This window comes from Barbus barbus, assembly GCF_936440315.1.
Source record: "Barbus barbus genome assembly, chromosome: 38".
In the NCBI taxonomy this organism is placed as follows: Eukaryota; Metazoa; Chordata; class Actinopteri; order Cypriniformes; family Cyprinidae; genus Barbus; species Barbus barbus.
Genome location: NC_136716.1, coordinates 26831116 through 26846330, shown reverse-complemented (window position 1 = coordinate 26846330; position 15215 = coordinate 26831116). Strand labels below are relative to the sequence as shown.

At 34.2% G+C, this 15215-nt stretch overlaps 1 protein-coding gene across 1 annotated transcript; it reads left to right on the top strand.

Annotated features, from left to right (window-relative positions):
* Positions 1-2855: 2855 nt before the first annotated feature.
* Positions 2856-13508, top strand: LOC306857492 (pyroglutamylated RF-amide peptide receptor-like; the record flags this gene model as incomplete). The annotated part of the gene is made up of 6 exons (XM_079397470.1): positions 2856-3216; positions 6288-6446; positions 8981-9042; positions 10120-10355; positions 11265-11362; positions 13126-13508. 6 exons carry the CDS (start codon positions 2856-2858, stop codon positions 13506-13508), a joined length of 1299 nt encoding a protein of 432 aa, XP_079253596.1.
* Between the last annotated feature and the right edge of the window lie 1707 nt (positions 13509-15215).

The window sequence follows — 15215 nt, the reverse complement described above, 5'->3', positions numbered from 1 at the left end:
TGAGAGTAAATGCAGATATATTAGTTCACCACTCGATCACATTTGTGTCACATTTCTGATGTATGGCACATGAGCAATTTTCTGCACCACATGTAGTGTGTTCTTCTGAAGCATCAGCACCATTGAAATTACTTTTTGTGAAGCAACAAAGGCACATTTCCCATTAAACATTAGATAAACAATTATACAACAAATTTAAATGAACACAGCCATGTCCACCAACCACACAACAAATAGTCTCAATCCACTGATTGCATTATCAATTTCCACACAGACTGTGACTAGACCAGCAAACACAGAATGGTCCCGTTATTTAATGTCCCTGCTAATGTCTAAATGTTTATGGAGAAATCAATGAGTTGTATTAGCAATGCTTAAAAGTTTGAAAATGTAAATTCCAACAGATCTCCATTTTTAATTAATATTATAAAAGCAACAGATTAGTGCTTAAATAGAGCTGCTCTCAAATACTAGAATATAGAATTATCTTTTTCCTGATCACTGTGCGAAAAAAGTGTTTATCCTATAGTTCTGTCTTGTTTTCCAGTGCAAGAGATGTATAGCTTAAATAAAGATACATTTACTTGGGGGGAAAAATGTATATGGAAAGTTTATGATTAAAAACGAACATCTATTCTGCCAACTGGCTCAGAGAAATCAACTTAATTCAAAGGAAAAACAAGTTTTCATTGACACTAGTTCTTGTTTTAAGCATAAACTTGCTTAATTTTGTTCAGTTTCTCAGAAAACAAGATTTCATATGTTCATTTTGCCTCTCAAGGATCTTGATTTAATGGATTTACTGGAAAACAAAAATACTTGTTTTTCTGCAGCTTATGCAATATTTAATACCATGACTTTCTGCTATAAATATAAGAACTTTTAAGGCCTTAGTTTGTGCAAGGGCAAACTTTAAGATCCTTTTCAGACCCTCAGAAACCCCAAATAACTATGTAGTACCAACATTTGGTACCAAAACATGCTAGTCTAGATTGCATGAGACTGGAAATGTTATTTTATGTTATATACTTTACAATAACTATTAACCTAGGAATTCTCAAATATATTTAATTTGAATGTTATTTAACGTTTAGTGGTAGAAAATAATGAAATTAGGAACTGAAAATTTGATACGTTTGTTACCATATTTTAATAATCAGTGTTGGGAAGGTTACTTTGGAAATGTAATAGGTTACAGATCACAAGTTACCTGATCTAAAATGTAATAAAGTAGTGTAACTTTTCAATTACTTTAGTAATGTAACTGACTACATTTGATTATACTTTGATTACTTTTCTAAATTTCTAATGCTTTCAACTGTTAATCATTTTCAAACATGTAAACCAGGCAGGGTTAACCTAACAATATTACTCAACACTGATTACTGTCACTTTCCAAATCCTTCATCACTTGAATTAAGATTATAATCATTTCATTTTGAAGCACAGCCAACACAAAAATCAGACTTACTTACTAACTTCATTCTGAGGTTAAATACAAATTTAAAACCATAACAAGAAATAGTTTAATAGCTAGGATACTGTTTTTGAAATCAAATCTTTGCATAGCTATGACAGGAAACACTGGCATCTAACAATGCCTTGGAACAGTTCATCTTAAATAAAGCATATAAATAAACTCAAATAAGAAATAAAACAGTTATGGAATAAGCATGTGTCCTATTCTGTGACCTAAACTCCTGAAACATTGGAGTCTTATATTTTAGAGCAGCCAATGCAATTTAAATAAATAATCATTTTGTAATATTTAACATTTTCATAGTAATTAATTACATTTTTTTCCCTCAGTAACTGTAACTGATTACAATTACATTTATTTTGGGTAACGCTTTATTTTAAGGTGTCCTTGTTACACATATTCTATAGTAATTACATGCAAGTGACCCTAAACCAAACCCTAATCCTAATCCTAACCATATAGTCAAGTCAAATTGAGCTTTATTGTCATTCTGCTACATGTGTGGACATATGTCGTGTCTCGCAGGACCACAGTGCTACATACTTGTTAAACATAAGATAAACATACAACAATGCAAGTATAAGAGAGAGAAAAAAAGAGTATCTGACTATACATATACTATAAATACTATAACTACTATACCTAGTTGCCTAGACATACACAAACTGAGACTGTACAAGAACTTTACATAAATACATGAAATTGTGCAAAAAAAATAAAATAAATTGTATGTAGTAAATACATGTAGTTAATTAATATTACTCAGTAGTACTTAAATGTAGCCTATAATTACACTGTAACAAGGACACCTTAAAATACCGTGTAACCTTATTTGGTCATTAAATTACGTCATTTAGTTACATGTAAATAGTTACTTCCAACATTCTTGGTAACAGGACATATCTAGCGTAAAACACAAACAAATCAATTAAAAATCCCTTATGAAAATGAACCATGGATTTATTGTAGTAATAGTGTAGTAACCATGGTTTTTTTGGCGTATTGATGCATAACCACAGTTTTACAACAAATACCATCGTTAAACTATGGTTAGTGTAGCAAAACCATGTGGTTACCATGGTTTAACTACAGTTTTTTCTGGTTTTATTTGTAGTAAAATCATGTAAGGGATTAATTAATGAGGTGGAAATCAAACCTTTAAGCAACATAAGGTTGGCCAAAAAAAAAAGAAGAAAAAAAAAAAAAAGTAGTCTATTCTTGTCAGATACAGTACATCTATGGAGCGCGCGCTGGTGCTCCCCACAGACGCGTGCGAGCAGAAGGCGCAGAACATCACACTTCCCTAAACCTCAACGGATCACTGGATTTCTACTTTTTCCCTTTCTACGTTGATCAGTATAAGCTGGAAATCGACATGTCTTCTTCTACAGGGATGACGGCCACCGCGAAGATCACTCCGGAGGTTCTCCAGGAACTCCTGCAGTACTACAACCTCTCCCGTCAGGAATTCATCCACACTTACAACATCCAGCCTCTGGTCTACATCCCAGAACTCCCAGCCGGAGCCAAAACCACGTTTGTCGTGATGTACGTGATCATTTTCGCGCTGGCGCTGGTGGGGAACAGTTTGGTGGTTTATATCGTGGTGCGTAAACGCGCGATGCGCACCGCCACCAACATCTTCATCTGCTCTCTCGCCGTCAGCGACCTGCTCATCACCTTCTTCTGCATCCCGTTCACACTGCTGCAGAACATCTCTTCTGAGTGGCTGGGAGGTCAGAATCTCTTTAATCAGTCGTTAACAAACTAAACATGACGATGGGTAGTTGACAGGTTAGAAGAGTCAAACACCGGAAACCTGCTGTCCTGCGATGACATGCTACTGTATTCTTCACCTCAAACTATTCAGACATTTCATATGTATTATTCTACCGTTTATGAGCTCATATTAATTAGAATACGCAATGAAGAACTTGTCAAATCTGCAGATGCATATGAGCAGGTGGCGCATCTAAAACATTTTCCTCAATACAATAATACAGATGTTGAGTTTATGCTATTTGCACATAAATCAAATGCATTACACTTTACCTAAAACATTTAATATTTCATATTTTAATATGCTAAACTGTAATATTTCTCATTCAGTGTCAATGAGTCATTTTCCTAATTTGTCATACCGTACATGTTTTATGAGATCATATTAATTAATATTAACATGGAATATTAGTAGGTTTATAAACTTATTTGTCAAATTGTAGGAGCATTTCAAATTTACTTGTGACGATAAAAATGTGATTAAAATTGGTGAAACATGACAATTAAATATATTTATTTATTAAATACATTTAATCTATGTATATTTTCATATGAAAATACTGAAAAACATGCCGTCGACTATACAAAACTCTCTCTCTCTCTCTCTATATATATAGATATATACACACACTTTTTTTGCGGCATGTCAGATAGCACCATGGTATCATGTAAAGAACTACACAAACACACAAATATATACTTCATATATGCAAAAGCACCAAAAGTATCATTATAGTACTATTTTTTTTTTGTGGCATGTCAGATAGCACCATAGTGTTATGTAAAGTATCTTGGTATATAATGTAAATACCATGATTTGCAAATATAGCAATCAATCAGTACCACAGTATGCTTAAAAACTCATGGTATTACCATCGGACAGCATCTCATTGTTTTATAAGGACTGTTTTCCTGTGGGCTTTAATTAAAGGGATGCTTCAGGTCTGAATCTAAAGTAAGATTATGAGAAGTCTGGAGCAAATACACAGCAAACATTTGCTTCTCTCATTGTTATATTTATCACTGCATTAAAACATGGAATTTTAAAATGTAAACAGTTTAATATTACAGCAAGAAGTCATTAGACAAAAATATACACACCCCTATGGAAACAGACATTCACTGTCACAGTTGAGAGTAACAGCATGCTTTGGCAAGTTTGTTCATGGTGACAACCAATGAGAGTGCAGACAGTGCAGGTCATGTGATCTACGACTGATGCAGTGGCACAGGTTTTAAGCATGCTAATTTTCCCATAAATCTGTACATTATACAAGTCTGTATTCTATGCACCGAGCGAGTTCAGAGGTCATCAAACAAGAACGAGCTTTCTTCACTGTGTGCTTGAGTTTCTGTTCTCCTGCATTAGTATAGGTGTTAATGGACATGAATGCACATTGTTCAGTGACGCACCTTTAATCCTCAATGATTTAGGCTTTTGTGCTGCTGTCCTTCCCTCTGGACATATGTTCTTCTGCAGTAAATCACTTTGATGGCTGGTCGTGCTGCAATTGAAAATGATACATGACTGTTACGGTTATCAAAGCAAAAAAAAAAAAGATTTGCATAAAAGAACAAACATCTTATTAACATCGTCATGTCCTGAGAGCTTTTATCATGTATGAAATTGTGATATTTCATTAATGGCATTTTTGTGTATTTGAACCCTTTCCAACAATGACTGTATGATTTTGAGATTCATCTTTCCACACTGAGGACAACTGAGGGACTCATATTCAACTATTAGAGAAGGTTCAAACACTCACTGATGCTCCAGAAGGAAAAGCCATGCATTAAGAGCCGGGGCGTGAAAACTTTTGAACAGAATGAAGAGGAGTACATTTTTCTTGTTTTGCCTAAATATCACATTTTTTTCATTTAGTACTGCCCTTCAGAAGCTACAGAAGATACTTACATGTTTTCCAGAAGACAAATTAAGTTAAATTTACCTTGATCTTCAAATTCAAAAAGGCTCTTAATGCATGGTTTTTCCTCCTGGAGCATCAGTGAGCATTTGAACTTTCTCTATTAGTTGCATATGAGCCCCTCATTTGTCCTCAGTGTGGAAAGATGAATCTCAAAATCAAACAGTCATTGTTGGAATGGGTTCAAATTCACAAAAATGCTGGAAAACCAAAGAATTTGTGGGACCTGAAGGACTTTTCTGAAGAACAGCAGACAGTTTAACTGATCAGGACAAACAAGGGACTCATGAACCACTATCACTAAACAAAAAAACACAGCTTTGGATCATTCAGGTAACAACACAATATTAAGAATCAAGTGTATGTAAACTTTTGAACGGGGTCATTTTTATAAATTCAACTATTATTTTCTCTTGTGGACTATATGTAAACATATTTTATGTGAAATATCTTATTCAGGTCAGTACTAAATAAACAATAACATGCATTTAGTAAGATCCCTCTTATTTGGTAAAATAATTAACATTTTGCAGATTCTGATAGGTGTATGTAAAGTTTTGACTTCAACTAATATATATATATATATATATATATATAAAATAAAGGTGCATCTCAAAAAAATGGAATATCATGAAAATATATATATTTTTTTTTTTTGGTAACATTTCAAAAAGTGAAACATTCATATATTCACAGTGTGTGTGTGTGTGTGTATTTCAGCAACTTAAAGTATTAAAATAACTACAACTTCAAAATATAAAAACTATAGTCAAATAATACAATAATTACTAAAAAGGACAAAAGCACACAACAGAATTACTAAAACTTTAAAATCAAATGAAAATGGAAAATACAAAAATTACATTATACAATTTCATAAAACGAAATAAAACAAGTCCACTTGACCGATTAACAGCACTCATAATAAACAAGTTCTGTTTTACATTTCTTTAGGGATTTTTAGTAACTGTTTGAAATAAGAGTTAATTTTATTAAATTACTATAAATCAATAATCTGTATGAGTATGAGTTGAGCACTACTGTAAAGTGTGCTTCATGTGTTGACGCTCTGTGTATCTTGTGTTTTTGTGTTGTACGTGCAGGGGTTCTAGTATGTAAGACCGTTCCTTTTGTACAGACCACAGCCATCGTCACCGGCATCCTCACCATGACCTGCATCGCTATCGAGAGATACCAGGGCATCGTCTATCCGCTCAAAATGAAGAGGCAGTACACCCCCAAACGAGCCTACAGAATGCTAGGTGAGGTCAAACGCCCACACGTGCAACCCTGTCTGCTCCATTATTCACATAAACCTGCAGAAAATCAAGCCCTAAAAGTCGACATGAAATCAGATTTGACTCCACTTACGTCCTTATTGCACGCTCCTGGTGTTACTGCGCATGATTCACAGGTTATTCTTAAGAAAGGAAGAAAGTTTCATTAAAATGTATTAACTTGCTCCAACACCGAAATGACTTTCTATTCTGATTGGCATCATAAATCCCTTTTAATTTTCCTAAATTATAAAAAAATGTCCACATATTTCAAAGTGTTTGAAATATTCTTTATAGATTACAACAGTTTCTGACCAGTTTCTCAGTGGCCTTAATTCCAGAAGATTTTTCCCCCATTCATTTTATCTTGTAGGGATAAATATATATATATATATATATAATATATATATACATATACACACACACACACACTCATGGCCAAAAATATCAGCACCCTTGGTAAATATGACCAAAGAAGGCTGTGAAAATTAATCTGCTTTGTTAATCCTTTTGATGTTTTATTAAAAAAAATTCACATAAAGCTAACCTTTCATTGGATAATAAGAATTTAAAATGGGTGGAAATATCATCATGAAATAAATGTTTTTCTCAAATACACGCTGGACACAATTATTGGCACCCCTAGAAATTCTTATGAGTAAAATATCTCAAAAGTATATTCCCATTCATATTCACAATTTTGAGCACTCCAAGGTGATTATGAACATGAAATTATCCAGCCATGGCTTCCTGTTTCACAGAAATATAAATATTAGGGAAAACAAATTCCCTTAATCGTCCATCACAATGAGAAAAACCAAAGAATATATTTCTGATGTGCAGCAAAAGATAATTGAGCTTCACAAATTAGTGAAGTGGCTTTAAGAAAAGAGCTAGAGCAGTGAAAATCCCCATTTCCACCATCAGGGCAATAATTAAGAATTTCCAATCAACAAAATGTTACAAAACTGCCTGGAAGAGGATGTGTGTCTATATTGTCCTAATGCACGGTGAGGAGGAGAGTTTGAGTGGCTAAAGACTCTTCAAGGATCACAGCTGGAGAATTACAGAAAATAGTTGAGTCTCGGGGTCAGAAAACCTTAAACAAAAATGGTCAAACAGCACCTACATCAGCACATGTTGTTTGGGAGGATTTCAAGAAAAATTCTCCTCACTCATCCAAAAACAAACTCCAGCATATTCAGTTATCAGACAGGACTGGCACTTCAAATGGGACTGGCTTCTATGGTCAGATGAAACTAAAAAATGAGCTTTTTAGCAGCAAACACTCAAGATGGGTTTGGTGAACACAGGGATAAAAAGTACCCCATGTGTACAATGATATATACTGCTGTATTTGTGATGTTGTGGGCCTATATTTCTGCTGGAGGTCCTGGACATCTTGTTTAGACACATGGCATCATGGATTCTATCAAATACCAACAGATAAAAAAACCTCAAAAACAACACAAAAATGGGTCACTGAGCACAAAACCAAGCTTCTGCTGGCCATTCCAGTCCCCTGACCTGAACCCTGTAGAAAATGATTGAGGTGAACTGAAGAGAAGAAGCACCGTCATGGAGCTGTGAATCTGAAGGATCTGGAGTGATTCTGGATGAAGGAATGGTCTCTGATCTCTTGTCAGGTGTTCTCTAACCTCATCAGGCATTATAGGAGAAGATTTAGAGCTGTTAAACTGGCAAATGGAGGCTTCAAAAAGTATTGAATAAAAAGGTGCCGTTAATTGTGGCTAATGTGTATTAGAGAAAAACATTTATTTCATAATGATAGTTCCCCCCATTTTAAATTCTTATTCTCCAATGAAAGGTTAGATTTTTGTGAATTAAAAAAAAAACGATCAAAAGGATTAACAATGCAGATTAATTTTCACAGCCGCCTTTGATCCTATTTACCAAGGGTGCCGATATTTTTGGCCATGACTATATATACATATATATATATACACATACATAATATATATACACATACATATATATATATATATAGATATGCATACAAATTTATAAATGAATATTATAAATATTATGCTCCACATCATTTGCGAGCAGCCTCAAATGAATCCTTTTGGTGCAATTTTCTTGCAGTTTTCTGATTACAGAAATAATTGCAGAATCATGGGTAATTACTGTTAAATATATTTTTAAGCTGTTATAATGCACATTGATGACTTCAGAAAACGCATATAGCATTAATTAATGACCTCACAGCTCACGGTAGGTCTGTTTTTAGAGTTAATGTTAAAAATCAATTCCTCTATGGAGAAAATAACAGTAGAAGACCATCATTAAACATGTAAATCTCTCTCTGCTGGGCAATGCAGTGGCACAATAAAAACATCAGCTCATTTGCATGTGTAAATATGAAGTGTTCAACCGAGGGCTTTTGTCTGGATATCCTCTGATAGGTCCATATAAACGCAGCGCTGCATTTCATCATTAACAGCACGGGCTCATGGGACAGAACCCAGAAATGATCTGATTTATATAAATCTGTGCAGGGCTGGTGTGGATCGCTGCTGTCATGGTCGGATCACCGATGCTCTTCGTGCAACAGCTAGAGGTGAGTGACATCACAAAATAAACAGAGAATAGCCAGATTAAGTGTTTAATTACAATCACAGTTAACCGATGGTATTTAACAAGCGCAAGGTTAATTGCTTTGACAATTTAGTCAAGCTTGACCGTCAAATCAAAGATACTGATGCCACATCAGACTGTCTTTGAAATCTTTGGAGACGAAAAAAAAAACGGGTGACAGTAGAAGAGATTCACTTCTGAGAGTTTTATCACAAAAGTTTGTGTTATTCATTGATTTATCTGAGTTCACCAAACGAGTCATTACTCACCCTCGTGTTCTTCACAGCTGCAGAACACTTCTGAACTTTACTCTGATTTTCTGTCTAATAACGTCTGTCAAGTTTGGAAAGTTACAAAAACATCATAAAAGTGTCGTAACAGTAGTCCCAGAATAGTGTTGCATGATAAATAAGATGAATATGCACATCAATTCTAGATTCGAAGTTAAAAGAGTAGTTCAGACAAACATGGAAATTTGGTGAAAATGTGTTCACCTGCAGGCCGTCCAAGATTAGGATGAGTTTGTTTCTTCATCAGATTTGGAGGAAAGTCTCAGCAATGGATGCTCTGTAGTGAATGGGTGCCGTCAGAATGAGAGTCTGATAAAAACATCACAATAATCCACACCACTCCAGTCCATTAGTTAACATCTGGATCAGTGTCTCTGCATCAGTTAACATTAGACACATTTCTCCAAATCTGATGAAGAAACAAACTCATCCTAATCTAAAATAACTTGAGGGTGAGTAATGTTTTCTGCATTTTTGGCTGAACTATTGCTTCAAACGTGGTTTGCAATCACAATAAAGGTGCTATAATAAATTTCTGTAATTTTGTGACTTCCACCAAACACACAGTTTCTTGAAAAATATCTAAACATGAAAAGATTGACAGTTAGAGAGCATGGGTTGACTTTATTTAGAAGACACACATTTCAGCAGCTCCTGAACAGAACATTTTATGCATGCAACTCTAAAATAAATAGCTTACAGCACCTTTAAACTCATGCATGCTCTGTGTGAATCCTAATTAGGTTTACTCTCTTATCTGTGCTCCTCAGGTAAAGTATGACTTTCTGTACGATCATCATCACGTGTGCTGTCAGGAGCGCTGGCATTCGCTGCTGCACCGTCAGGTTTACACCACCTTCATCATGGTAGCACTGTTCCTGCTGCCGCTGGCCGCCATGCTCTTCCTCTACAGCCGCATCGGCATCGAGCTCTGGATCCGGAAACGTGTGGGAGACTCCTCCGTCCTCAGCACCATGAACCACAGAGAGATCAACAAAATCTCCAGGCAAGAGACCTGCTGTTTTACAGTCAGCATTTTTCATTTTACTGCTTTCATTTACAAATTAAACAGGAAAATAAATTGAAAATAACTTTCTTCACCTTCAATATGGCTTTCATTTACCGCTTTCCGACATAACTCTTTTCACATTTTACCCAACAACCTTACATGCTTCCATACAATCAAATTCTGGTGGTCAAAATCAGGCTTATTTGCTGAATAATATGGAATAAAATGACTTTTGAAGCCATTATGTAAAATGCATTATTTAGGTAATCATAATGTATGTTAAATGCAGTATCTTTTCATAAATAGACTAAATAATTTAATTAACTAAATTAAAATAATAATTAAACTAAAGTTAAACAAACTAAAGTTAAAATGCATCATAATATTTACAGATTCCTTGGATTAGTAAATTATTGCACAATTTGGGGAAAAATTCTTAATTGCAATTTTTCTGATATACAAAAAAAAAAGTTGACTTTGCTTGTTTGTAGGGCTGCACAATTTAGCTAAATATTTATATCTAATTATGGCAATGAAGTAAAAAAAGAATTAATAACAATTATTTTATTTAATCTAATTAATTACACTGTGCATTGTGATATTTGTTGATTTCTTGTTGCATCTGAAATTGGTTGTTTGTGATGTTTTAATGCATTAAACTGTCCAAAGGTGTAACAGTGAATAGATGAGTGATATAAATGTAGTTACAGTTTTTCATGAAATCATGTAATGCATTATAAGGTGCATTACAATGAATAGGGCATTCAAAATACTAATGCATTACATATAAATATATATTATGACGTTCATCACGACATGTATCATGTAAATGAGTTTTTCTGTTTATAAACTCATGTAATTACAGAAACATACCTTCACAGCTGTATTTTGTTGTTGTTTAAGCAGGAAGAAGAAACGTGCCGTCAAAATGATGATCACTATTGTCCTGCTGTTCACCATCTGCTGGGCTCCGTTTCATATCGTGCACATGCTGTTTGAGTACAGTAAGTGTGTAATGCAGCATTTACTCCTGTAATTGGCATCACATGATGTGTTAGAATAAAAGGCTTGAACGCTGAATGACCCTGAACAGAAATCGCAGCGGCTCGGTGTGAATGAGCTGAACTGCAGTAGTGTGATGATTATTCACCGTGGAGCTGGTGTAATTACAGTATCCTGTGGTTATGTGGCGTCTCAGTAACAGTCCGGGTCACTCGCATTCGAGGCTGAACCCACAATCAGCGTTAACAGCCCAGATGATTAATCATTAGACTAACTCCAGCCATCACGCACAGGGTTAAGAAGGTCAAACGGTTCTGCTTTATATGATTTCCTCTCGCTGCTCGAGCACAACAGCACCATACTGTAAGTTCAGAAATTCCTGAAAATAATACAGATTATCTTCTGGGTAACAGGCACTGCGTCCTACACAGCGACACATAGGCTGACTGGTTGCTGTGACTGTGGCTGGTTTGGATCCTCATTATGCTTTTATCACATTATACTGTATCTGGTCAGGACACAGTTCAATCAGTATCAATTACTACAGAATTTGGAGATTAATTAGCACTCAACACAGTGAATAAACACTTCAAATTCAATAACACTTGAAATAAGATAGTCTTAATGTAGGGCTGTACATTTTTTTAATTTATATTTTGATTAAAAACTTTGCAAATTAAATTCCAGGTTTTTGTGCTGTGTTGGTTTGTAGGGCTGCACAATTTTATCATTATAACTACAAAATAAAATGTATAGTAATAAAACATACTAACAACAACAATAATTATTATTTTGATTTTATAATTAATTTATTTAGTAAGGGTGCACAATTTAGACAAAATGTGATTATGTACCAATATGGCTATATAATAACAACAACAATAATAATTTTTTTTTTGTCTTTTATGTTGTAATAGTAAAAATTCATAATGTATGGCTGCACAATTCAACCAAAATGTTGCGATCATGTATAAATATGGCTATTAAATAATAATATTTATTTTGCAATTGTATTAATAATGTAGGGCTGCATAATTTCAATACAAAGTAATAATAATAACAATTAATTTATTTAGTAAGGGATGCACAATTTGGCCTAAATATGAATATGTATCAATATGGCTATATAATAATAACAACAAATTATTATTATTTAAAAAAAAAATTGTCTTTTATGTTCTAATAGTAAAAATTCTAAATGTAGGACAGCACAATTCAACCAAAATGTTGCGATTATATATAAATATGGCTATGAAATAATAATAATTATTATTATTACTATTATTTTGCAATAGTAATAATAACGTAAGGCTGCACAATTTGGATACAAAGTAATAACAACAAAAATAATAATGATGATTAATAATGCTAGTTATTATAATTATTAATAATAATAATATTTCTTTTATTTAGTAGAAATAACTTATACTAAAAATATAAATTACTAAATCAAAACAGCCGAAAAATATTGCTATTCTAATATTTAACTCTAAAATAATAATAATAATATTTATATTTTATTTTACATTACAACTGTGAAATTACAATTCTAATAATTTATGGCAGTCTTATTTTTATTTTCAAACGTTAATCCATCCTGTAAACCTATGACTTCAGCTAACCCTTATGATTTCCTTCTATTTGATTCTCAAACTGAGATCGAAACAGCTGAAATAACCGTTGTTGGTGATTAACTGGTAATATGAGCTGTCTTATAAGGAAAAACCTTTAACTAATGAATCAAAAATGTGTCTTATTCATTAAGACGAGCTGGAGAAGAACTACAACGAGATCACGGTGAACATGATCATCGCTGTGGTCCAGGCCATCGGCTTCTCCAACTCCTTCAACAACCCCATCGTCTACGCCTTCATGAACGAGAACTTCAAGAAGAACTGCGTGGACACACTTTCTGCGTACCTGCGGCGTCCCGTCCAGCAGAGCGGCGCCGTTCAGCGGCCCAACCTCAGCGTGCACTTCTCCAAACACCTCAAAACAGAGGCCTTCAGCAGGAACAACGCCAACCTGCAGCACAACCCAGCGCTGACGTCTTCACAAGGAGATCTGGAGATATCCACGGCGTTCGCAGAGCAGAACATCAAAACCGCTTCCTCTCAGCTTCCGTCCAGCAGCTCCTGCGTCAAATAAACTCAATACAGACAGATGAGAACGTCATTGTGATCTGATGACAACAAACACAGCCTCAAGATCATCAGCACTGCTGTCGGATGAGTTCAGGATAACAAATCCACGATGGGAGACATAGATAGAGAAAGAGACGAGCTGGAGCTTCATGAGCAGCACAATGGAAACACAACAGACTGACCTCACTGAAGGAGCGCAAAGATCATCATTCTGTCACTGTTTACTCACAATCATGTCATTTCAAACACAGATGCTGGTGGGTTTTTTTGTGGAGCACAAAAGAAAAAATTCAGCAAAATCTGCTCCTCCATAAAATAACAGTTCACAGGCTGTCAGAGTCCACAAATAAAGCAAGCACTGGGCCTAAAGGGACATGGAGATTGACATGGGAGGAAAAATTAGATTTCAATGCTTCCTCTGAGGGACGTAAGAGTTATTTTTATTATTATTTATTGAATAATTTAAATAAATGTGTATTTACTTCATTCAAAATATTAAACATTAAAGCTATAAAACAGAATAATATAAATCTCAATAATACTAAAGAATACTTTATTTTTGAGTTATTTTTAAAATTAAAAAAATTTATCTTTTTGATTAATTTTTTTATTTAAATTTTAGGTTTAGTTAATTTAGTTAGTACATCGTTAAACTAAAAAAAGAGATGTAGCAACAGGAACTCGCTGAATTAATATATAAAATATATAGTTAATTTTAATTCAGTTAAATGTCAATAATATATGTATATTTTAAGTAACAAAAGGGAAATCAATTTTAGTTTTAGTTAACTATAACTCGAATGCAAAAGTTTATTAAGGGAACAAATGTTTTGCAAGCAAATGCAAAAGTCTTGAAATACAGTTTTTCCTCACATATAACGACAGAACATTTTTCTATGAACTATTTTAGTTACATGATGCCTTTATGCATGTATAAGTATTCATTATGCACAATATAATGCATAAACAACTGTAACCAAAGTGAAAATGCATTATATTTGCAGATTCCTCGTTACATTTGAGGTTGTTTGTTTGTGCATTTTATTGCATTATACTTTCTAAAGGTGTAACAATGAATATGTGAGTATTATAACTCTGATCACAATTACTCATGTTATCATACAATGCATAAGGTGCATTAGAAGGCTACTATAGAAAATACTTTTATAATGCATTATATATATATATATATATATATGAAGGCTTCAAGTAAAGTGTTGGCACTCAAGTCTTGAATAATAACTAATAGAGAAGGACACTGTAAATACTCCACTGGGAGCTCTGCTCTAGAGGGAAACTGATTTCCTCGTGTGGACTTTATATAGACATGTTTGAACATTATTTTAGAGCGAAACCATTTGTGATGAACAGCTGGGACTGTTAAATGATTCATGCTAATGACAATGAACTAACGAGTTTAAACAGGGTGAAAATGTGCTTGTTAAAGGTGGTCGACTGTGTTTTGTTGTTGTTGTCTGTAACAGATTCGCGCTCCATTACAGGTGTGTTTTAAGGGCACTTGCATGCTCTGATGGACAGGAACACACCGTGACTTCAGTAAATCACAGGATGGAGCGTCACATTTGTCTGTTTTTGCTATGAATCTCAGCGGCTTGATGTGTAAAAGCATGCGATGTGCAGGGTCTCAAATGCATTCACAGCATCTGACAGTTTTTATAATGCACCAAAAATAAATAACGTGAAGCAATGT